Source organism: Papaver somniferum, chromosome 2 (genome assembly GCF_003573695.1).
Source record: "Papaver somniferum cultivar HN1 chromosome 2, ASM357369v1, whole genome shotgun sequence".
In the NCBI taxonomy this organism is placed as follows: domain Eukaryota; kingdom Viridiplantae; phylum Streptophyta; class Magnoliopsida; order Ranunculales; family Papaveraceae; genus Papaver; species Papaver somniferum.
In genome coordinates, this window is record NC_039359.1 from 121,064,433 (window position 1) to 121,085,386 (window position 20,954).

The 20,954-nt window shown below is 36.0% G+C and overlaps 2 protein-coding genes and 1 long non-coding RNA gene across 4 annotated transcripts; 1 reads left to right on the plus strand and 2 right to left on the minus strand.

Annotated features, from left to right (window-relative positions):
* Nucleotides 1-707: 707 nt before the first annotated feature.
* On the plus strand, nt 708-3,795 carry LOC113348973. 2 transcript variants are annotated; one of them, XM_026592889.1, is made up of 5 exons: nt 708-1,199; nt 1,279-1,384; nt 1,793-1,892; nt 2,916-2,998; nt 3,174-3,795. In XM_026592889.1, exons 1-5 carry the CDS (start codon nt 1,019-1,021, stop codon nt 3,469-3,471), a joined length of 768 nt encoding a protein of 255 aa, XP_026448674.1. In that variant the 5' UTR covers nt 708-1,018; the 3' UTR covers nt 3,472-3,795. The 2 variants fall into 2 exon arrangements, with proteins under 2 accessions (XP_026448674.1, XP_026448673.1); XM_026592888.1 differs by having other exon boundaries at nt 721-1,199; nt 3,171-3,795.
* A 69-nt stretch (nt 3,796-3,864) lies between these two features.
* LOC113348974 lies at nt 3,865-6,161 on the minus strand. Its single transcript, XM_026592891.1, has 4 exons — nt 6,074-6,161; nt 4,538-5,940; nt 4,317-4,437; nt 3,865-4,228 (listed from the first exon to the last, which is right to left on the minus strand). The coding sequence occupies exons 2-4, from the start codon at nt 4,721-4,723 to the stop codon at nt 4,017-4,019; spliced, it is 519 nt and encodes a 172-aa protein (XP_026448676.1). The 5' UTR covers nt 4,724-5,940; nt 6,074-6,161; the 3' UTR covers nt 3,865-4,016.
* A 4,076-nt stretch (nt 6,162-10,237) lies between these two features.
* LOC113353868 lies at nt 10,238-11,608 on the minus strand. Its single transcript, XR_003361582.1, has 2 exons — nt 11,386-11,608; nt 10,238-10,638 (listed from the first exon to the last, which is right to left on the minus strand). It is a non-coding gene; the product is annotated as an uncharacterized LOC113353868 (long non-coding RNA).
* Nucleotides 11,609-20,954: the final 9,346 nt, after the last annotated feature.

The window sequence follows — 20,954 nt, forward strand, 5'->3', positions numbered from 1 at the left end:
TGATTCAAAAGTACTCCCGAAATTCTTTGAAGCATAAGCATGATATTAACCCCTCTTTGTGGTATATGAGGTACAATTGAAGGAAAAGAGAAAATCTAAATAAGTCTTTCGTTGCATAACTCAAGATAGTGTTGATGTTAGCAAAGGTGCAAATTCATATGGCTAAAGTGCTAGTTGGTGATAAGAGATCACTGAACCACAGTACTGTCGGGTCATAGTTACGCAGAAAATTTGCTTGCAGCATTCATAGATGTGACACTCAGTAAATACAACATTTCCCAATTTTGAAGATTAGTCAGCAGGACGATACTCAGCATTACTACTAATAGGCTACCAATGTACCAGAGTTGTACCAAATCTCATATAAGACATGACAATTTCCAATTTGTCTCGAATTTTGTACTCTCCCACGACCACTAGCACCCTTATCAACGGTGTTGGTTTTTGGGTGTGTTCCTGAAGGTGTATCTAGAATCGGCCGGACCTTCTAGTCCTCCAGCAATGTGAGTGCCATGTGATGTGGGCCCTTATTTAAATGCTGATGCCAAATTGCTAATCAGAGTAAAATGCCCATCAAAATGCCGCAGATTGAAAATGTTTTTCACAACCTGAACAAGAATTTTTTCACATTGAAAGGAACAAAATTCAGAGAATTTGAATTTTTTAACTGTCACTCCGATTTCCAAGCTAAACCATACACCAAATGGGAAAACAAAAACAAAACAAACAAACAAAAAAAACATGAAAGAAAACAAAAGAGAAAAAGGAATCAGTCCATCACCCAACAAGATTTCATTTGATTCGTCCGTCAAAAATAAAACCATCGTTTTAAAAGAAAAAATCTGTTGAGAATCTGAATCGAGAAAGAAGAAGAAGGAGAATGCGTGTGTTTCTCTCATAAGAATCTCAACCATTTTTTTACTGAAATAATAAACATAAATATAAATCAAACAAAACCAAGAAATCAAACTTCATTTTTTTTTTCGTTTCTTGATTTTATTTAGAGAGAAGAAGAAGAATGCGACGAAGTTTCGATTGCGGACCTAGATTTTCTTTAATCGAGAGACGTAGAACCAGCGTTTCTCTACCGTTTAGTCCTTTCATTAATGAACATCATAGTGCCATTACACCTTATGAAAGGCTTCCTTCTCATGTTTCTATTAAGCTCCAAATCATCAAATTGGATGGTTCTTCCTTCGGTAATTAATTGGATTTTTATTTTGGTTTTGGTTTTGATTTTTTACTGTGAATTTTGATTTGGATTTTGTGTTTTTACAGATGTTCATATCAGAAGGAATGCTACAGTTGGAGAACTTAAACAAGCAGTGGAGGATGTATTCACATTATCTTCTTCTTCCATGGGCAATCGGGGTCTGATTTCTTGGTATTGTTATATCATGTCACATCTTTAATGTTTTGGTTTTTAGTTATGTTAAACAAATTGTTGTCTGTAGTTTGGGTTGAATTGAGTGAAATGCAACACAAAATCAAATTTAGGGTTTTACATTTTGAATTCAGAAGTTTCATTTTACTAACGTACATGTGAATGATTATTGAAGGAAATTGGGGGAGAATGACAAAGTTTTGAGTACTTTAGGTACATTTAAGGTTGATTGTTTGCATTGAGATTATAGTAACTGGCCTCCATTTAGGTACATTTGGTTACATTAAATGTATTGTCGATTATGTGCCATTTGTGAACCTTGGAATTCGTTGTCCTGGTCGTTGTCTATATTTTGGATTATGTTTGTTTTTCAAAGACTTCAACTGAATGTCGATCCGGATTTTTCAGGTCACATGTCTGGGGCCATTTCTGCTTATCATTTGAAAATCAGAAGTTACTGAATGACAAGGGTACTCTTGAAAGCTTTTTGATCAGGGATGGTGATCAGGTTATTGCTTGTTCTTACACACATTTTCGTTTTTACGCCAATCATATGACAATTGGTGGAATATGATATTTTTCCAATTTACTAATCTTATTTACACAAGTAAACGAGGCTAACGCAATCTGCAGATTATATCTTCACTAGTTTGTTTGCATAACCATGACATTCTAATTGTTTTTCATTATTTCTGATGAGTTGGACAAAGATTTGCACATTGCCGCAATGTTTTAGATGATTAGATCTGTGATAATAAGACATTGATTTGCCACATTGTTTTAAGATGAACAAAGTACTGGCTCCTTTACAACATATATGCCAACCATAGATCATTAGTTGGCAGATTTCCTCTCCTTGGAATGTTTTACTTCTGTTTCTTCAATTGACTTTTGAACACCCAGTTTAGCAATGAACGTGCATCCATCAGATTTAGGTTACCAAATTCTGTTCATTATTTTACTATGCAAGTAACTAATTTGAGTTACGTGACCTTACCTGCAAAATAGTAGATTATATTATGTTTGAGATACTATTGAGGCTATGTTAAGGATATGACAGGATTACTACCGTCATGATACATGCAATGGAATGTTGTCATGCTTTAGGATAAATTCGTTGTATATTTTTGGAGTGCTGCATTCTTCCGTTAGTTCCTAATGATCCAAATGGGGTTTATGGAAAGAAGCACTTAGGTTTTTCTGTAGAAAACACGGGTTTAAAACCTTGGAAACTAGGTCACGTGGTTTTATTGAAGTTTTGTTCAATTATGGGGACGCTGATACTTAAATTTTATAGATAGCAAGGGTGCCTTGGTGCACAAAGGAGCAGTGAGTACTCGGCATCAATTTTCCATGTTTGTAAATGCTTCATCTGTGTCACATTTTTGTCTATATAAAATGCAGTATTCTCAAACTCTGCTACTATCTTGTTCTTTTCCTGTTTTCTCACGTAAGTATTCGTTGATGGCTTTTTCTTGTATCAGACTTCAATTTCCTTGTCTCGTGTTAATTTTTTACCCTGTATGTGCAGCTTCATTTTCTTCGGCATCTGTCTACAAATTTTAACCGCATACAGAAATCGAAAAGTCTGAGTGCTAGCAAGAAAAACATTAGGTAAGGAATTTCTACAGCTTCATTTTCAGACATTCTTTGTTAATCAGACTTCAGAGTACAAGTATTCAGATAATGATTAGTTCTCAATCTTACTGTGTTGTTCAATAACTGATAATCATATCACTGACATTTCCCATTTCCGGTCTAAGGTTATTTCTTTTAATCTTATCAGCAGGTCGACATTCTTGGAACCAGGTATTTGTGAAGAAGAGAAAGAAGACACTGGTTGGGTCGATGTTATCAGTGATGCTGCAGAGGCGAATGATAAGGATGACTGCACTGAAGATAATATAGAGAAAGAGATGATTAAGCCACCTGCAGAGTTCAAATTGTCTAATATTTTTAAGGGCTGGCTCTGGAACTCAAGATCTTGCTTTGCAGGAAATTCTCGATCGCGTCACACAGGTCGGTATTCGAGAATGTCAAGGAAATTCTTAAAAATGGAGCCTAGAATCCAACGTGCACGAGTTTAACCAGGTTCGGGAACTAAAAATTTAATTACACGGACTTGTGAGTTGTATGTTGCTGTGTTCCTCAGCTCATACTCACATCAGTATAGTTAAACATCGACATGAGTTTTTTCCCCCCTTCTCTCATGGTGTTCAACTGGCACTCTTTTAACAAGATTCATACATGAAGAAGAACCAAAGAAGTACTCGGCTCACTTTACATGTGTTTCATCTGGTGCTCATACATTTTATCTTATGGATGTATCTGATCTTGTAAGAGTTCTTTAAAAAAAAAAGACAGAGAAATGAAGAAATGGCAAAGGATGTCATTGCATCCTACTTTCAGTAGATTTGCGCCCAGTTAAATTTTTGCAAGCAGTTTTGTCAATTTTAAATAATTTGTGCCTCTGCTCCAGATACTATCCAGAAATTTCATTTCTAACAAGCTATTCACATAGCCTCTCCGAGCTTACATGACCTGACTAAAAATGAAGAACCTAGAATACATAATTTCTACTCCTTGTTTCACCACACCTTTTAAACAACATCGAACTACAATGTACTCTAATTTAAGGGTTACCATGCCCGGAACAAGATGATTGATGTGAAGGACTGATTGCATCTTTATACAGTTCCTTCAAAGTCTTAATTGCCGGAGTGAAATCAGAGCACAGCGGAGTAACTGATATAGCCCGAAGGTGCTGCGCATTGCCATTCATCTTCGGTTTAGAGAGCTTCATTTGAAACATTTTACCCTCCAGGAGTTTACTGGCTGTAACAGCTACACATACCCATACAAAACAATCAAATCAAATCTAATTTCCTCAACAAATCAAAATGAAAATAAAAAAAGAAGAAGAATCTAATACCTGCAGAGGGGTTAACCATGGTAAAATTGAAAAAATCATCAGCAGAGCAACCAATAAGAACTCGAGCAACTCTATCAAACATTACAACTACAAAAACTTCTTCTGATGCTGCAATAGACACCTGAATACAATCCAATGACTCATTGATGAATCAAAATACAAAGGAAATTGAAATTATACTGGACTGTATGTCTATCTGCATAGGAGTAGGGTGTGCTTACAAGAATGCGATAGAGGCGTTTTGAAATTGACGAGCCTGGATTGAAGAATTTGGGATCGCAGTACTTGCAGGAAATGTATTCATTTGGGAGAGTTTTCTCACATCGAGAGCAAACCAAGTAGCAGAAATCGGTGGTGTTCATGGCCATCACTGTACAGAACACAGACAATGGCTGATCGAATTCCATTTTTTTAGGGTTTTCTTTTGGGGTTCTTCTGTTTTCTCTGATTCATAAATAGTAGTACTACATAAAACTCAAAAGTTCAGAAATTGAACTCAATTGACCGAGACCGTTGATTTGGTCAAGGCAATAATCTCAAGAAACGAAAGTCAAATACTCGACTTTAAAATTGAATTTATGCGGGAGTAAGAAATTGTGGCAACCCCAAATTATAAGAGTTAGCCTACACAACTGACATTTGAGAGTGGTGGCGTTTAGGAATACTTCAATGGGTAAGTTGACAATGGAAACCTAATTGCGTTCACAATCAGCAAGAAAGCATAAGCTTGTGAGTCATTTAGCAAAAAAACATAAGCTTGTTTGTAAAGCTACATGTATGCGACCTGTTCGATATAAATCATCAATGAAAATGAAAAGTTCAGACTAATATCAGTCGATGCTGTTCTATCTTTGACTTTACTTATCGCAGGTATTATAGTTTGACTAATTTTTTTTCCAGCCTTATGAATCTTTGAATAAAGCTATTACTTCAGCAGTGGTGGTCTTTGAACTTTGATTCTTTGAAGATATGCTTCTAAGATGAGTAACCACTGTAATTGCACGCCTTCGTTTCAGTGGAAATTCGGCAAAAATCAAAAAGTTTTTTCCTTTTTAATGCCATCATGTCGGGTATTGCTTCTTATGATGTTGAGATAAGCGCATTAAGCGTTTTCTGGAGCTGGAATCAGCTGGTTGGAGCCCCCGACATTTTATAATTGCCATTAAGGTCTAATTAGTGAGGGAAAGAAGATGTCTGCAGGTTTAATGCTTAAGACCTACGGCACCACATGAGAAACCGGAGCATACAGCATCTCAAGGAAAATGTAAGTAAACTTGCTCAACCTTTATTTATTTAATATGACAACTTTGTTTTCTTCCACGGAGAAAAGAAAAGTATACTTATTACACAGAGGACATGATATAGAACAACTTAGATAGGAAAGGTCATGATCAATTCACATTTTATTATCATGTAAATAGGAAGTTTTACTACCCAATTCTTGGTGTTTGGTAAACTTTTCCAGCCTTAGTGACCCAGACCCAGACCCTAGTGCAGCTGAAGTTCAAAACTACTCCTGATCCTTCTGGCACCACAATTGCATTAACGTTTCTATTTTGTCTTTCAATTGTCGTTACAGCAAACCGTCCAGAGGTGCCCACCAACTCGGGCCATGAGCTTTTACCTGGAATTTTTTGTTAAAATGTTAGTGCGCACATGTGATTTGTTCCTACGCATTAGCTACAATCTATAAGTAAGGAAGATAAAACGTTGAACCATATATACGAATTGAAACTTATCAGTGAAATGTACTTCACCTTTGCACTCTGTTGACATCCTGCTTGTCTGTGAATATATTGAAACGTATTGTGAATTGCTTAGTTTGGCTGTGTTTGATTCACTGAGAGTTCATCTTACAATTGGTTTAAATAGGTTCAAGGTTGATCAGATATCCGGATATTCTCTTATCTCTTGTGTCATCAGGCCGTAATATTTGATCGATGACTTTTCCAGGTAAGAAGAAACTTACTTCTGTTCAAACTGGTTGAGCAACCGGGATCAATCACCTTATGGGTCAACCTATTTTTATTTAATGCATAAAACCCATTATATTAATCTTAAAAGGCTTGTCATAGCATTCACAATGGTGGAAGCAAATATGGCAAGAATTCTAAGCCTAATTCAACTTCAGTAATAGCATATGGCCAGAACTCACAATAGTCAAAAGAGCTATATATGTGTGGGCAGTATCTAATCCTCGCCTACCAGCTCAAGAAGAGAATAATAGGGCTTAGCCCAATTGTTTTCAAGGATTTTATCTCCCCATCAGCCAGATTTCTTGAAAGATAGAAGTATATTTGAATGAAACCTGTTTTGAGGCGTACTGAATTTTTTTGAGGCATACTATATAATGCCAAAATAGGGTCACTAAATAAAAAACAACATCACCCCTTATCCACTTTTTTTGATAATGGCATAACTACCCTTACATAATTAGTGTTAATGATTATGATTAGATTTGATTAGTTAGGAATTTTAAGGATTGATTAAAAATAAAATTATTAGTGGTGAATTAGTAGATAAATCAAATTTATGTGAGAGAATTGAGATTTTTGAGAGGAAGAAGAAGAAGTGAAAAAAACTTGGGTTTTGAATTTTGAGATTTTAGTGATTAGAAATGACCAAAATGGGTGATTCAAATCAGAGGTAGACTTCTATACGAGGTTTAATTTCTTTTTATAAGTTGAATCTTTCAAAAAAATGAATTTTTAAAACCCAGATCTACTGACTAGATGAACAGTTCGGCTGACAAGTTATCAGCCGAACCTAGGTATATTTTTAAAAAATTGAGGTTCGGCTGAAAAGTTGTCAGCCGAACTTCACTCTGAAACTGACAAATTTAGGTTCGGCTGATTCGAACAAAATTTAGCAAAGTCGCGTGAGCCGAACATAGTGTTTCTCTAAATTATACACTAGGTTCGGCTCAAAATTGATACTCCAAGATTAGCCGAACTGATCTTCTGAAAACCCTAATTTCATCTTTGAAATTATATTCTGTCAATCAAACAAAATAAAATCAATCAAAAACAAGATGGGTTTGTTACACATACATTTTAAAATACATCTAAGAGTAATTGAGGTTTGGATTTCGCACTTCAATATCGCTCACTTTGATTCGTGTTTGCTTTGCTTGATCAATTTCTTTATTGAATTGGAGTCCAAAATGTTTAAATTTAAAGTTTATTTTGATTTTTGATTTTAGGTTTTTGAGGATAAGGGCGTTCTAGTAATTTAAATTGTTTAAGATTATATAGGTAATTGAACTACTTTTAGACACTCCTTATAAACCCACCCTAAATGGTGTAATGAATGAGTATGCCTCAAAAAAATTGAGTATGCCTCAAAACAGGTTTCATTTGAATGCAACAGCCTCGTCTCTGAAGCTGTCAATCTTTTTTGGACAATAAGATTTTTATGGTGGTAATCTCGCTTTAAAATTTGATACGCTTGACTGGAAAATTCTTGCTCAATTCACCATCTTGTTTTGGTTTATTTCCGCATATTTTTTATATGGATTCATGCGATTCTTCAGTCTGCTAAACTTTCTATTTGGTTAATGGTCGAGCCATGGGTTATTTCAGCTGCAGTTTGCTTACTTTGCATGTGTTCCGTTTGGTGCTGATAGCTCATATCTTACGGATGTATCTGGTCTTGTGACAATTCTTTAAAAAGAAACAGAAATGAAGAAATGGCAAAGGATGATAATGTTTGCAAGCAGTTTTATCAATTTTATTGGGCCGACCGACCCGAAGGAAGGGAGTACTTCTTATGATTACATTTTTGTAAGATGAACGGTAAGGCAAATGTTCAATTTGATAAAAAGATTGTCAAATTCCGTGTAGTCTTTCTTGGTTACTTTTTCGCCGGAGAAAATTTTTTGTCCCCTTTAATCCAATTAGTAAAACTATTTAAATATCCAATTACTATAACGTAGAGCGAGAGTATCATTTATTATGAAACGGACGAAGATATCATTTTTTCTGAAACGGAGTGAAAGTATGATTTTTCTGAAACTGGGAAAGTATCACTTTTTCTGAAACGGAGCGAAGGTATCACTTTTTCTGAAACAGAGCGAAAGTATCACTTTTCTGAAACAGGACGAAAGTATCACGTTTTCTGAAACAGGGCGAAAGTATCACCTTTTTCCAGAAACGTGGAGAAAGTATCACTTTTTCTGAAACGGAGCGAAATCACTTTTCCTGAAACAAGGCGAAAGTATCACTTTTTCTGAAACAAGCGAAAGTATCACTTTTTCTGAAACGGGCGAAAATATCACTTTTTCTGAAACGGAGCGAAAGTATCACTTTTTCTGAAACAAGGTGAAAGTATCACTTTTCTGAAACGGGGCGAAAGTATCACTTTTTCTGAAACGGTGCGAAAGTATCACTTTTTCTGAAACGGGGAGAAAATATCACTTTTTCTTAAACAAGCGAAAGTATCACTTTTTCTGAAACGGGCGAAAATATCACTTTTTCTGAAACGGAGCGAAAGTATCACTTTTTCTGAAACAAGGAAAAGAAACAAGCGAAAGTATCACCTTTCTAAAACGGGCGAAAATATCACTTTTTCTGAAACGGAGCGAAAGTATCACTTTTTCTGAAACAAGACGAAAAAACAAGGTGAAAGTATCACTTTTCTGAAACGGGGAGAAAGTATCACTTTTTCTGAAACGGGCGAAAGTATCACTTTTTCTGAAACGGAGCGAAAGTATAATTTTTTCTTAAACAGAGCGAAAGTATCACCTTTTCCAGAAACGGGGAGAAAGTATCACTTTTTCTGAAACGGAGGGAAATCACTTTTCCTAAAACAAGGCGAAAGTATCACTTTTTCTGAAACAAGCGAAAGTATCACTTTTTCTGAAACGGGCGAAAATATCACTTTTTCTGAAACGGAGCGAAAGTATCACTTTTTCTGAAACAAGGTGAAAGTATCACTTTTCTGAAACGGGCGAAGGTATCACTTTTTCTGAAACGGGCGAAAGTATCACTTTTTCTGAAAAGGAGTGAAAGTATCACTTTTCTGAAACAAGGCGAAAGAAACAAGGTGAAAGTATCACTTTTCTGAAACGGGGAGAAAGTATCACTTTTTCTGAAACGGGGCGAAAGTATCACTTTTTCTGAAACAGAGCGAAAGTATAAGTTTTTCTTAAACAAGGCGAAAATATCACTTTTTCTCAAAACGGGACGAAAGTATCACTTTTTCTAAAATGGAGCGAAAAATCACTTTTTCTGAAACAAGGCAAAAGTATCACTTTTTTTTAAATGGTGTGAGAGTATCATTTTTCTGAAACGAGGTGAAAATATCACTTTTTCTAAAATGGAGCGAAAAATCACTTTTTCTAAAACAAGGCGAAAGTATCATTTTTTTTAAACGGGGTGAGAGTATCATTTTTCTGAAACGAGGTGAAAATATCATTTTTTCTGAAACGGAACGAAAGTAGTTGCAAAGAATCTCATCTTCAAATTTTTCTTCGGTCGACCCACACACCGTGACAACCGGTGTACTAGTATAATTTCTGGCCCTGCTACGTATGCTTTTGAGAAATTTAGGTATCCAACAAGATTATTGAACTAGGCTATGCACATAGCCTCCCCGGAATGACTAAAATCTTTTAAACGTCCAGTGTGTAGTGGCTATGCACATGTTCCAAAGAATATAAATCATGTAGATTCCTAACACATTTGACAACTTAATAAGAAGTGTTCGGACCAATATAAATCCAAAATGTTCAAAATCTTATAGTACTTGATCAACGGTTCTTCCAGTGTGTTTTGAAAGGTATTATCACGTTTTCATTTTAACTTAGAAATAGACCAAATTGAAAAAATAATAATAATCATTGTACAGAAACGAAAGGGGAGTGTGTCATTTGGCACCGTTTCCAGGGAATTCGAGGATCAAAAATACAACGACGCATTAAATATAGCGTAAACTTGATCACCCTTATTTATTTATTTAATACAACAACTATATTGCTATATGTACTCTTGTTTTCTTCCATGAAGAAAAAAGAAAGGCAGCAAGTACTACGTACGTACATACTCATTACACCAACTATATGATATAAAACATCCTGGACAGGAAGGTCGTGATCAACATTTTATTATCATGTAAAATATGAAGTTTCATTACCCAATTCTTGGTGTCTGGTAAACTCTTCCAGCTGAATTGATCCAGACCCTAACCCTATCGCACCTGAAATCCATGGTTACCAATGATCCTTCCGGCACCAGAACTGCATTAACGTTTGGATTTTCACTTTCTATTGTCGCTGCAGCAGACACACCGGAGCTGCGTACCAACTCGGGCCATGAACTTTTACCTGGAATATTTTTGCTAAAATGTCAGTATGCACATGATTTGGTCTTACAACAGGGCCGGCCCCATAGGGTAATCAGGGAAAGACCCACTTTAAGGCAGCAAGGCCTAGGGGGCAGCAACAACCCAGTTTTATAGTGTGGGTTTACTTAAAAATAAAATTCTAGAAGGGACTTATTGATTATACTATGTAAATATTTAGGACAAATATTTAAGAAACATAAAAAGTTGGGGATTTATTTTGAACATTCTACAAACTCGATATTTTCTTTCCACCAATGTTTTTTTTACCTTTGGCTTTTAGAGCCTAAAAGAAACGTGCTCTAAATAACCATTCAAATCTCTTGTGTTTTTTGGGTCTTAAATTATTGATTGAAAAACGTAACTTATAGTTCCTTTTCATTTCTCCATTTTTTTGTAATTCTAACACGAGGAGAATCCTTTCACACTATCAAATTCTCACTACCTCACATTTTAGGAGATATTTTTCTTACAAAGATTAGACGATAGCATATTTAAACCTAATATTTTAGAGATATACTTGTCCTACAATGCTTTACACACGTATAAAATTTACTTATCTTTTATTATTAGTCGTGGCAAAAAAAATAAAAAAAATTTGGGACATAGAAAAAAATTTTGCTTTAGGACAAAAAAATCTCAGGAACGGCTCTGCTTACAAACTGGCCACAATAAAACGTTGAACCATATACAAAAATCGAAAATTATACAAAAAATGAAACTAACTGACCTCTGCAAGACATCTTGCTTTTGTGTGAATATTGAAGCGTACTCTTGAAGTAATTAAGGGTTTTTATTCTGAGCTTGGTTGTTTGATTCGTGCTCGGAGTTCATCTTACAATGGGTTTAAATAGGTTTCAAAATGTTGATTTGGTATTCGTATATTCTCATTTTTCTTCTAGTCAGGCCGTGATATTTGATTGATGACTTTTCGAAAAAGAAGAAAATTATTACTGTTCACACTGGATCAACTTATTGCAGGCCAAGGATAATCACAAATGAAAGAAGCGTTGTGTAGACTAAGTTTGGTGGATGAACCACCGTCAGTGGCCAAGTCAAGGCTATTAATATGTTAGTTTTACCGGATAAGATAAGTTCAGAACGATTGGTTGAATCTGTGGTCGCAAGATTTTCATTCGGTGGCAATTTATACAATTCTGCTTTGTTAAAATAATATCCCAATTGCAGTATCGAAAACGTAAACGTAAGAAGTATTTGAATTTTTGTTAAAGAAACCAGGAAATTCGTCATGCTAGTTCCACAACAAACACATTCAAATAAATCTTGGGACGGCAAAATAATAAAGACAAATATGACCGATATATATGGCAGCACATCCAAACGGACCGTTACTTTTGCTCACATGTCACCAAACATTTCAGGTTAAGTCTGAAATTGATGGAAGACAAATCGTTGCCAGCGTTGTTTTTTTTTTTTTTTTCTTTTTTTAACAAATACGAATACTTATCACCAATATAATGGACATTGACTCTGACAACCATCCAATATTCCTGCTCGATTACAATCTCATCGGAATGGTGGCAAAATCCTTTTTAAGGTTTTTGGTTTTTGGCTTGATCATGAGAATCATAGCTAAACGTTGGAACAAAAAAATTTCTGGCTCTGCTGCTTTCATCATAGTCAGAAAACTAAAGGACATTAAACTTACAATCTGGAACAAGGGAGATCTACGGAAGCATCAAAACCAACATTGAAGACTGCAAGAATTATTTAGATTGGCTGCACAAAAACTACCACAAAAATGATAGAGGCCAAGTGTTAAATGATGCTAGGAAAAAGGTCAATGAATGGTTAGATATTCAAGAGAAATTTGGAAAACCAAAAATAAAAATCAACTCATCAAACTTGCAGACAAATAATAAATTCTTTCATACACCAACCAAGTATAGAGCTAGATGAAACATGATTAAATCTACCCAACAGGATACAAAGGGTCAATGGATCATAAATGTTGAAGAGGTTGCTAACTACCATCAACCCTCGTGATAATGACACCCTCAACAGAACTCCATATATGCAGGAAATCAAGTCCATTCTTTACAACATGGATGGTGACAAAGCTCCTTGTCATATGTTAAAGGAATTAAAATCAACCTTCATATCCCTCATCCCAAAAACTGACAACCCATCATCTTCAATCCGCTTTAGACCCATCAGCCTATGGAACACCGCTTACAAAATCATTTCCAAACTCATAGCCCAAAGAATAAAACTTTCCCTGCACAAAAACATATCCCGTTACCAATCTATTTTCATCCTGGAAGATAAATTTCTGAAAATATTGTTATAGCTCATGAAATCCTGAAGAGGGAAAAAAAAGGTGCCAATGGCTGCACGGGAATCAAAATCAACATAACAAATGCTTTTGATAGAGTGGATTGAGACTTTCGCTTGGCCATTATAAAAAAAAATGGCTTCAAAGACAACTGGTGCGATAAAATATATCAATGCACATTTACTACCACCTCTCTTGTGTTAGTTAATAGGCAGCTGAAAAATTCTTTAAACCTTAACCAGAGGCCTTAGACAAGGTAACCCTCTTTCCCCCTACCGTTTTCTCTTATGCATGGAATCCCTGTCAAGAAACCTGATTTAAGCTGAAGAAATGAGTCTTATCTCTTGAATAAAACTGTATAAAGGGGCTCCTTCTATAAGTCACCTCCTTTTTGTTGATGACTACATGGTCTTCTACAAAGCTAACAAAATTGAAAGCTAAAACCTGATGGACATCTTTAAAATCTTCAGCTCCACTTCTATCCAGCTGATTAATTTCAATAGGTCAGGAGTTTTATTCAGCAACAATACTTATGACAACCTCAGTTATCTGATTAACAACATTATGGGAGTACAAATAATCAGGCTATGATACCCATATTGATACCCTTGACAATGAAGATAGTTATCTGGTTGGTGTGGTTTACTCAGGCTATGATACCCATATTGATTTTTTTTCCACCAAATATTTTTCTTCCACATGTGGGAACATATGAAATTCGAATGTGTCAGTTATTAAGTTCTGAGACTAACCCTAAATACTTTATGAGAATATAAATGACACATTTGCTTAAGAATGACCACCACTTTCATTGTGGTCAACTGTGTGAGTCAAATCTGATTGACTTAGAGGATCCTCAATTATTCAGGTTATTATTATGTAGTTCTAAATTTTCCAGACTTTAGATCTGATAATTCAGATCTTACTTATGAGGAAGTGCAATCCATGAAAATATTTTATTTAGACCCCTTTATTGAACCTGAACCTGAACCACAACTAGATGTAGTCGTCTTAAACAGGAAACTATGCAAGGGTGTGCTATGTTTATTCACTTTCTTGGTTTGTTACAGTTTCCTTTTGTCTATGATAACACTTTTTGATGCAGATGACCCAAAGTTTTTCCTACTATTTCTCTATGATTCTATGAGGTGATTAATTCTTTATTATGTCTGGCTGAAGACGTTAAACTTAGCACTTCTTGGGAGGTAACCCATGCTCATGCAACACAGTAATATCTTTTCTTAACTCTTTTGCTTCAAGTGGTAACATATTCTCCTTTGTTCATGCTTTAAATTTTATCTTTAGAACCAAGGTTTTTAAATCGTGAATCGAAACGTGAATCGTATTTTCATTTTTAAGAATCGAATCGTATGTTGAATCGTGAATCGCAGATTCATAGTCATTTTTATATTACCCTAAAACATAAAAATATAAGAATGTCTATGCAAAAATAATATTGATTTGTATGCAACTTCGATAAAATACGGTAGCATTATTTAATTCATTAGAGAAAAATTTGTATAAGTATAAAATAAGTTGATTTCTATCACAAAAGAAATCGTGGTGTGGTGGTCCGTAGACTAACCAATGGACAAGAGGTGTTGAGTTCGAATCTTACTCCAACTCTTTTATTTTGAATTAAATTGGGGCTTGACAACTGGCTGGTCAATGGTCAGCACGGTCAAGAATCGGTTAAGGTGAAAGAATCTTTACGATTTTAAGAAGATTCGATTCATCCAGACGATTTTAATCGATTTTCACTAATTTGAAACGAGCCGTACGAGTTGACCCGTAAATCGGACGATTTTAAAAACCACGTTTAGAACATTAAGGACAATGTTAGATTTAAGTTTAGAGGTATGGATAAACTTTTTAGTTGCATTATTTAACTCCAGAGCCTAGAAATTTATGCCTATTAAGGATGGCACTAACCAATCTAAGTGGATGGAAGCATCTTGATTGTAGGAGTTGAAGAACCAATCTGAGTAGATGGAAGCATCTAAATAGAGTATACTCATAAAATCACAGAGCTCAGGTGTTAGAAATAGCATGGTAGTTTCGACATATCTCGTTTAGTCCTTTTCGCCTTCTGTTTTTATTTTATTTTTATTTTTATTTTTGAAATATGTTTCTTTGAGTGATTTGGTGGGGAACACACATCGAGTTGTTACCATTGCTTGAGTGAAATAGAGTGACCGAGTTACCAACAAAAATAAAAGAAGAAGAAGAAGGTAGAAAAAGAAAAGAGATTTAGACCAGACCAACCAGAATAAATTGTTCAATAAAATCGACCGTTGGTTCCCTTGTATATGCCAGCTGAGTTGATCTAGAATTAGGATTGTGGATCACTAGTTCTCTTGTATATGCCAATTGTGTTGATATTAGTCATACCGTATCTCAGTCCATTCGGTTAGGTTCATCCTGGCCGCGGCCTTCAGACAGATATGGGAACCACCGTTCACCTTAGTCAACATCAAAACCATCTATGTTGTTCTCTATATCCATTTTCTTAATCTATTCATGTGATTTGTTGATTCCGGATATTGATGTTCATAGTGCGACTATCTGAATAGAGATGTGTCATTTATATATGAATTTTAGTATGTGAGTACAATCTCGTGTACATTAATTGGAATTTCGCACCAGGGTACTTCCTCCCGTAGTCAATAAGAGTATGCCAACCAAGGAGATTCTTTAGTGCCTTCCAAGGTTCTGCGCAGATAGCTAGGGTTTGGAGTAAAGGTTTTGTGGGTACACCTCTGGTAAACCCTCCAGAGACTATAACTCGGCCACTAGGGCCAATTAGGGGTTTAAAGGCTTGTTGCACATGCTAAGTACAATCGCGATGCCTGCGACAGTGAGTTAGGATTTTATTTTGTCGATTTGATTTTCTCAGGACTAGCAAATAATAAGTTTGGGGGTATTTGATAGACGCACTTATGTGTCTATTTTGTTCTCAATTGTATGTATTGTTAGTGCTCGATTTTGTATTTATTTGGTTATTTTATGTTTTTGTAGGTGTTTTTGGAGAAATAAGCTTTTGCGGCAAAATTGGCTCGAAAAGTGGTATTTGCACCAATGGGAGAACAATCACTAAATGGACCCCCACTTTGGATAAGGGGCACCTAAATTGCTAAGGGGCACCCAACTGCTATTCGAACCCCACCAGTGGTTAGCGGGACTTCATCTTCTTTATTTGAATATTCAAATTTGGCGGGAAATATCGGCAGTGAAGAACAGACTTTTGATTCGAGTTTTGGACAGTTTGGAGGAGATTCTATCACGGGTTTGTTTGGGTTGGTCCTGTTAAGACTGAACAGAGGTTATTAGGTCCAACAGAATCGATTGAATAGGGCCAGTTCATCGAGTTTGGATAAAACAGAGTGACGAGGAAGACGGGATTTCGTTGTGTTAATTTTGGCAGTTACGTGTAAACGGGAAGAGTTGAAAACAAGGATGAGTTTATTACAGTGCAGTGACGTGTCTCAGAACTTAAACAGGGAACCAAATTTTCTTATATTTGGTAGTTGCCGGAAACAGGGAAGGAGAAATTATATACGGTAACAGGCAGAGAATCTCGATCATGTTTTGGTTATATATGGAAGAATATCTTCTGTGAGATTGAATCCTATCTTTAGAGCATATGCAATGGAATGTGCGTGAAGAAAAAAGTCATAATCCACGTAGGATCCACAACCATATTTATAAAAGATCATCTCCAATACAATGATGTGAAGGTGATGTGGAAAAAAAAGGTTAGACATTCACTTAAAGGATTCTTCCCATCCTAGTCACACTTTTATTAATAAAAATCATTGAAAAATAAAAATGAAAAGGATTTTAACCAATTGTATGCCTACAGATAAGTAAAAAAATATTAGAAATCTTTATGGGTTGGAGATAAAATTTTATGTTTCCTAATATTTAGGATTTTGTACTCAAAGGATGTCTTAAAAGTGATGCCACATATGAAACATCCCCATTTACCATTGGAGAAGATCTTAGGAAACATCAGAGCCTCTTAAAGGAGTTAGGGAGAAGAAATCTTGGAGGCTGGCAGAGAAGAAATAGCTAAGTCCATAACTCTGGCAGAAAGAAAATAACTCGAGTATTTCCCGAGATTTATTGATCTTCTATCTATATAAAGGGTTACTAGGAATCAGGGAGGGAATCGAGTAGTTGGGGGTCGATACGGAGGCTTAGGGAGGCTGCAGAGACGGATAAATCAGGGTTACAGGAAAGTATTCTGCTGTTGCTGAAGAAGAAAAAGACGAACACAAACAATCACAGTTCTGCTACACTAGCAAACTATCGTTCTTCTACAGTCTTATAATATTGTAACAGTGATTTCTGTAACGCTTATAAACGTTGCAGATTCACTAATGTGTTTATTTTTCATTCTTTTCTTGTTCTCAAGCACTTTTGAGCTATGTTTCTATCTTTTGATAGTGTTTCGATCCTAATGAGCTAAACCCCATCACTGGGACGATGGACGAAGCCTTATTTCACAACCGTTTGGTAATTATAATCGATTTTCTATGACTTTTGCATTGATTTAATTGATTTATGATTTTTATTAATTATTTATGATTTCGTTTGATGGTGTATGCTTAGACATAGAGCTTTTGATGCACCACGCTTTTGATTTACAATTAATATTTTACAAAATCTACTTTTGGCAAAGAAAAGAGTCAACAAAAAAGCTAAAATTGTTATGGATCATATATGAACCAAGTGAATGTGATTAATGGTGAAATCTCAAGTCTCAGTTTCTCCCGGTATTACTACCATCTTTGTATATATTTTCTATTATTAAGTCTGAAATCGAATCTCATCAAGTCTGAGTTGGACGAATCTTATTTACCACTGTACAAAAATCCATCAATTTTTGGCGCCGCCGACGGAGACTTGTATTTAGGTTTTAGTTTTTTTCTTTTTTGACTTTTTGTTCTTTATTACGCCTTTGGTATTTTTCGATTCTTTTCAGATTTGGAGCGAAGCTACAAGGAGAAAGAAAATGCTATAAAAGGAAAGCAAAGACAAAGAAGGAAAGAAAAGAGGAATCCAAAAAGAGTGAAGAATATTTTATTTTTATTTTTCTAGATTTTTATTTTTAGAAAACTGTATTAGAGTTTGCTGCATTTTCAGTCATTTTTCTTTTTATTTGTGGACGCTTTTTGGACTTTATTTTTGGACTTGGACATTATTTCTATTTTTAAAACCCTAAGGAGGGTTAATTTTATAAAACTGCTGCAGAGAAGGAAGACAATTACGATACTATCTCGGCCCCTCAGGTTCGTATACTGACATAGGAGTCGGTGGCCTGAGTCGACTACAACCGATTCGTCGCCCGTTTGGTACGGAGGTAAGACTCTATCCACCCACGAATCCCCTACGCCACTAAAAGAAAGGACAAGCAAGAAGAAGGGAAGTTGGTGGCATAGGCGAGTTTGCAGTTAGGAAGGAGTCTTACCTCCCGTACCAGACGGGCGACGAATCGGTTGTAGTCTTACCTTCTTTTTCTATCCACCAACTTCCCTTATTCTTGCTTGGCCTTGCTTTTGGTGGCACATGAAAGTTTGTTGTTGGGAAAGTTACGTAGAAGTGCGACAGTATTTGGCAGCGATAGTATGGAGTTACGCAACAAGAATGAAGATGTAAGTCCATCAAGTATATGAGTTAAGAGTAACTCATAGTTAGGAAGAACATGATGTTTTTTTTCCCGCTACATTAAAGCGTAGAAGTTTGAAAGAACAAGTGAGGCCTTGTTAGTTTCAAAGGCGCGTGAAGAGGATGCCTTGTCCAAAGAAATGGTGGGATGTCGTGGGTTTCCTAAGTTATGGCTAATGTCATGCACTTCAGCCGTATTTTCATAGTAGAGTTTCAAAGTGATTGAAGATTACTTAGTCTACAGTAATGCCTGTTGAGTTGCAAGATGACAACATAAGTCGGAGTTGCAGGCAATAAGCCAAGTTATGCATATATGGATGATATGTTGGATATTTGGTGTGTACACTTAGGCACGGAATGGCTTGAAGAAAAGATTTGCGTGCTGATACAAGGGCATAACAACATATTACAATAGCTCTTGGGTGTTGAAATATGAATAAAGTAGAATTGAAGCATAGTCGACGATGCGACAGTGAAGCTGGAGTTCATAGGCTTAATGAAAAGGAAAATAAACTAAGTGGTGGCGTATACTACTAAGGAGAAAGTTTTGGCAAGAATGTAGGCCAAGCAAGTTTGCCGATTTCTGAGAGTGTCTCAGAAGCGTACATGGCCAAGTAAGTACAACAAATTTCGAATTGATGTTGCATTCAACGAGGCCGTTGAATGGATTGGGTAGGGGAGGTATATGACAGGTCCCAACAGTGAAGCGCAAAGATTGCGTAATACTGAAGTTGTGGCCTGTCCAATGGAGATGCACAGTCCGACGATGTAGCGCCAACATGGATGAGACAAGAAAGGCTACTTAGCACATCCGATGTTATACGATAGTGTTGCATATCCTTATTCAGAGTAAGCACAGCTCAAGGAAGGAATGAAGTATGAATGCAAGTCATGGAATGACTTAGGCATTGGCCCAAGCTTTGGCCAAGGCTTGGACAATGCATATACAACAGTGGCGTTGCGAAATGCGTCATTGGTGATTATTTCTCGGGAAAAAGAATGCAAGTGATGCTCCTGAAGTATGAAGTTGAACTAAGCAGCAAGGAAGGACTCGATTGGCATGATTTATTTGGATGTTGGCATCCAAATAAGCTAAGTACATGGATGGGATAAATATAGCGCAATCATTGTTGTACTTGGCAGAGGCCAAGTTGAGTGAAGTGCAACTATTATCGTACTTGGAAGAGGAGAAGTTGAGTGAAGCACAATCATTTCCGAACATTGGCACTCGAGCGCAACAATTTTTTTGCAGGATATCAGTTCAAACTGTCAGTTACGAGTATGTGTGCATCACACGCATGCCATAGAAAGATAGTGAGTTAAATACGGTTATAAACTGGCTTTATAACCGAGTTTGGCATATCCAAATCGTTCAAAACAAGTGTGACGCCATTCTGCAAGCCAGCAAGAAAGGTAGCAGTTAAAAAGGCAGTGTGGCAGTTAGGGAAACTGCCTATGGATATATGACTGTTCATTTGCATTGTAATTGTCCCCTTAAGCTAAGGAAAGTGAGTTTGTTGGCTTAGATGTTTGCCTCCGTATTCTGTCGATTCGAAAGTGTTCCCCAAATTCTGTGAAGCATAAGCATGGCATTAACCCCTCTTTGTAGTATGGGAATTGGTAATTTTTCATTTTTCATTTTCGTAATTTGCATGTATAAGCTTAATGATATTGCTATAGTCTGCAGACTTGATAGAGGACATTAGACTCCAAAGTCAGTATGTTATTGGACAAAAAAAATATCTCAAGGAACATTAATAGTAGACTTTTTAATGTACGACATTCCGTTGTATTTGCAGTTGAAGGTATGGAGACATATTACAATCATTGGGAACGAACCACAAATTATTCAAGATATTCCGGCATATTCCATGTTATTTTTCGCATAAATGTGTATATTCCTTTGCTGATATAGGTTTATTCAGAATGGGCTTAATGGTGGTAAACTTTTATAGCATGCGAGCTTCAGTATCACTTTAAACTGTAGCTTAAATATGGATTAAAAAAATTTGTTTATGCCTCAACAATTTTTTTGACCCCATAGTATATGAGTCCTGGATCCGTCCCTGAATAGCGTAGGATCTGATATGCGTCCATAAAACGCTAATTAGCTAGGATCCTAGATGTGTAGAAGAAATAAAAAGAGCCCAAACAGAACTTCCATAGTCTCTGTTTCTCCTCAAATTTATATTTAGATCTCTCGTCCCCATATTTTAAATAAAACCTCTATTTATTGAACTTCTGTGTAGAAAAATGGTTATGCGAATCATAGCTCGGTCAACCTCGCAAGCGTTTCTATATCAAACATGTTTGTCAATATTAGTGATCAAAAC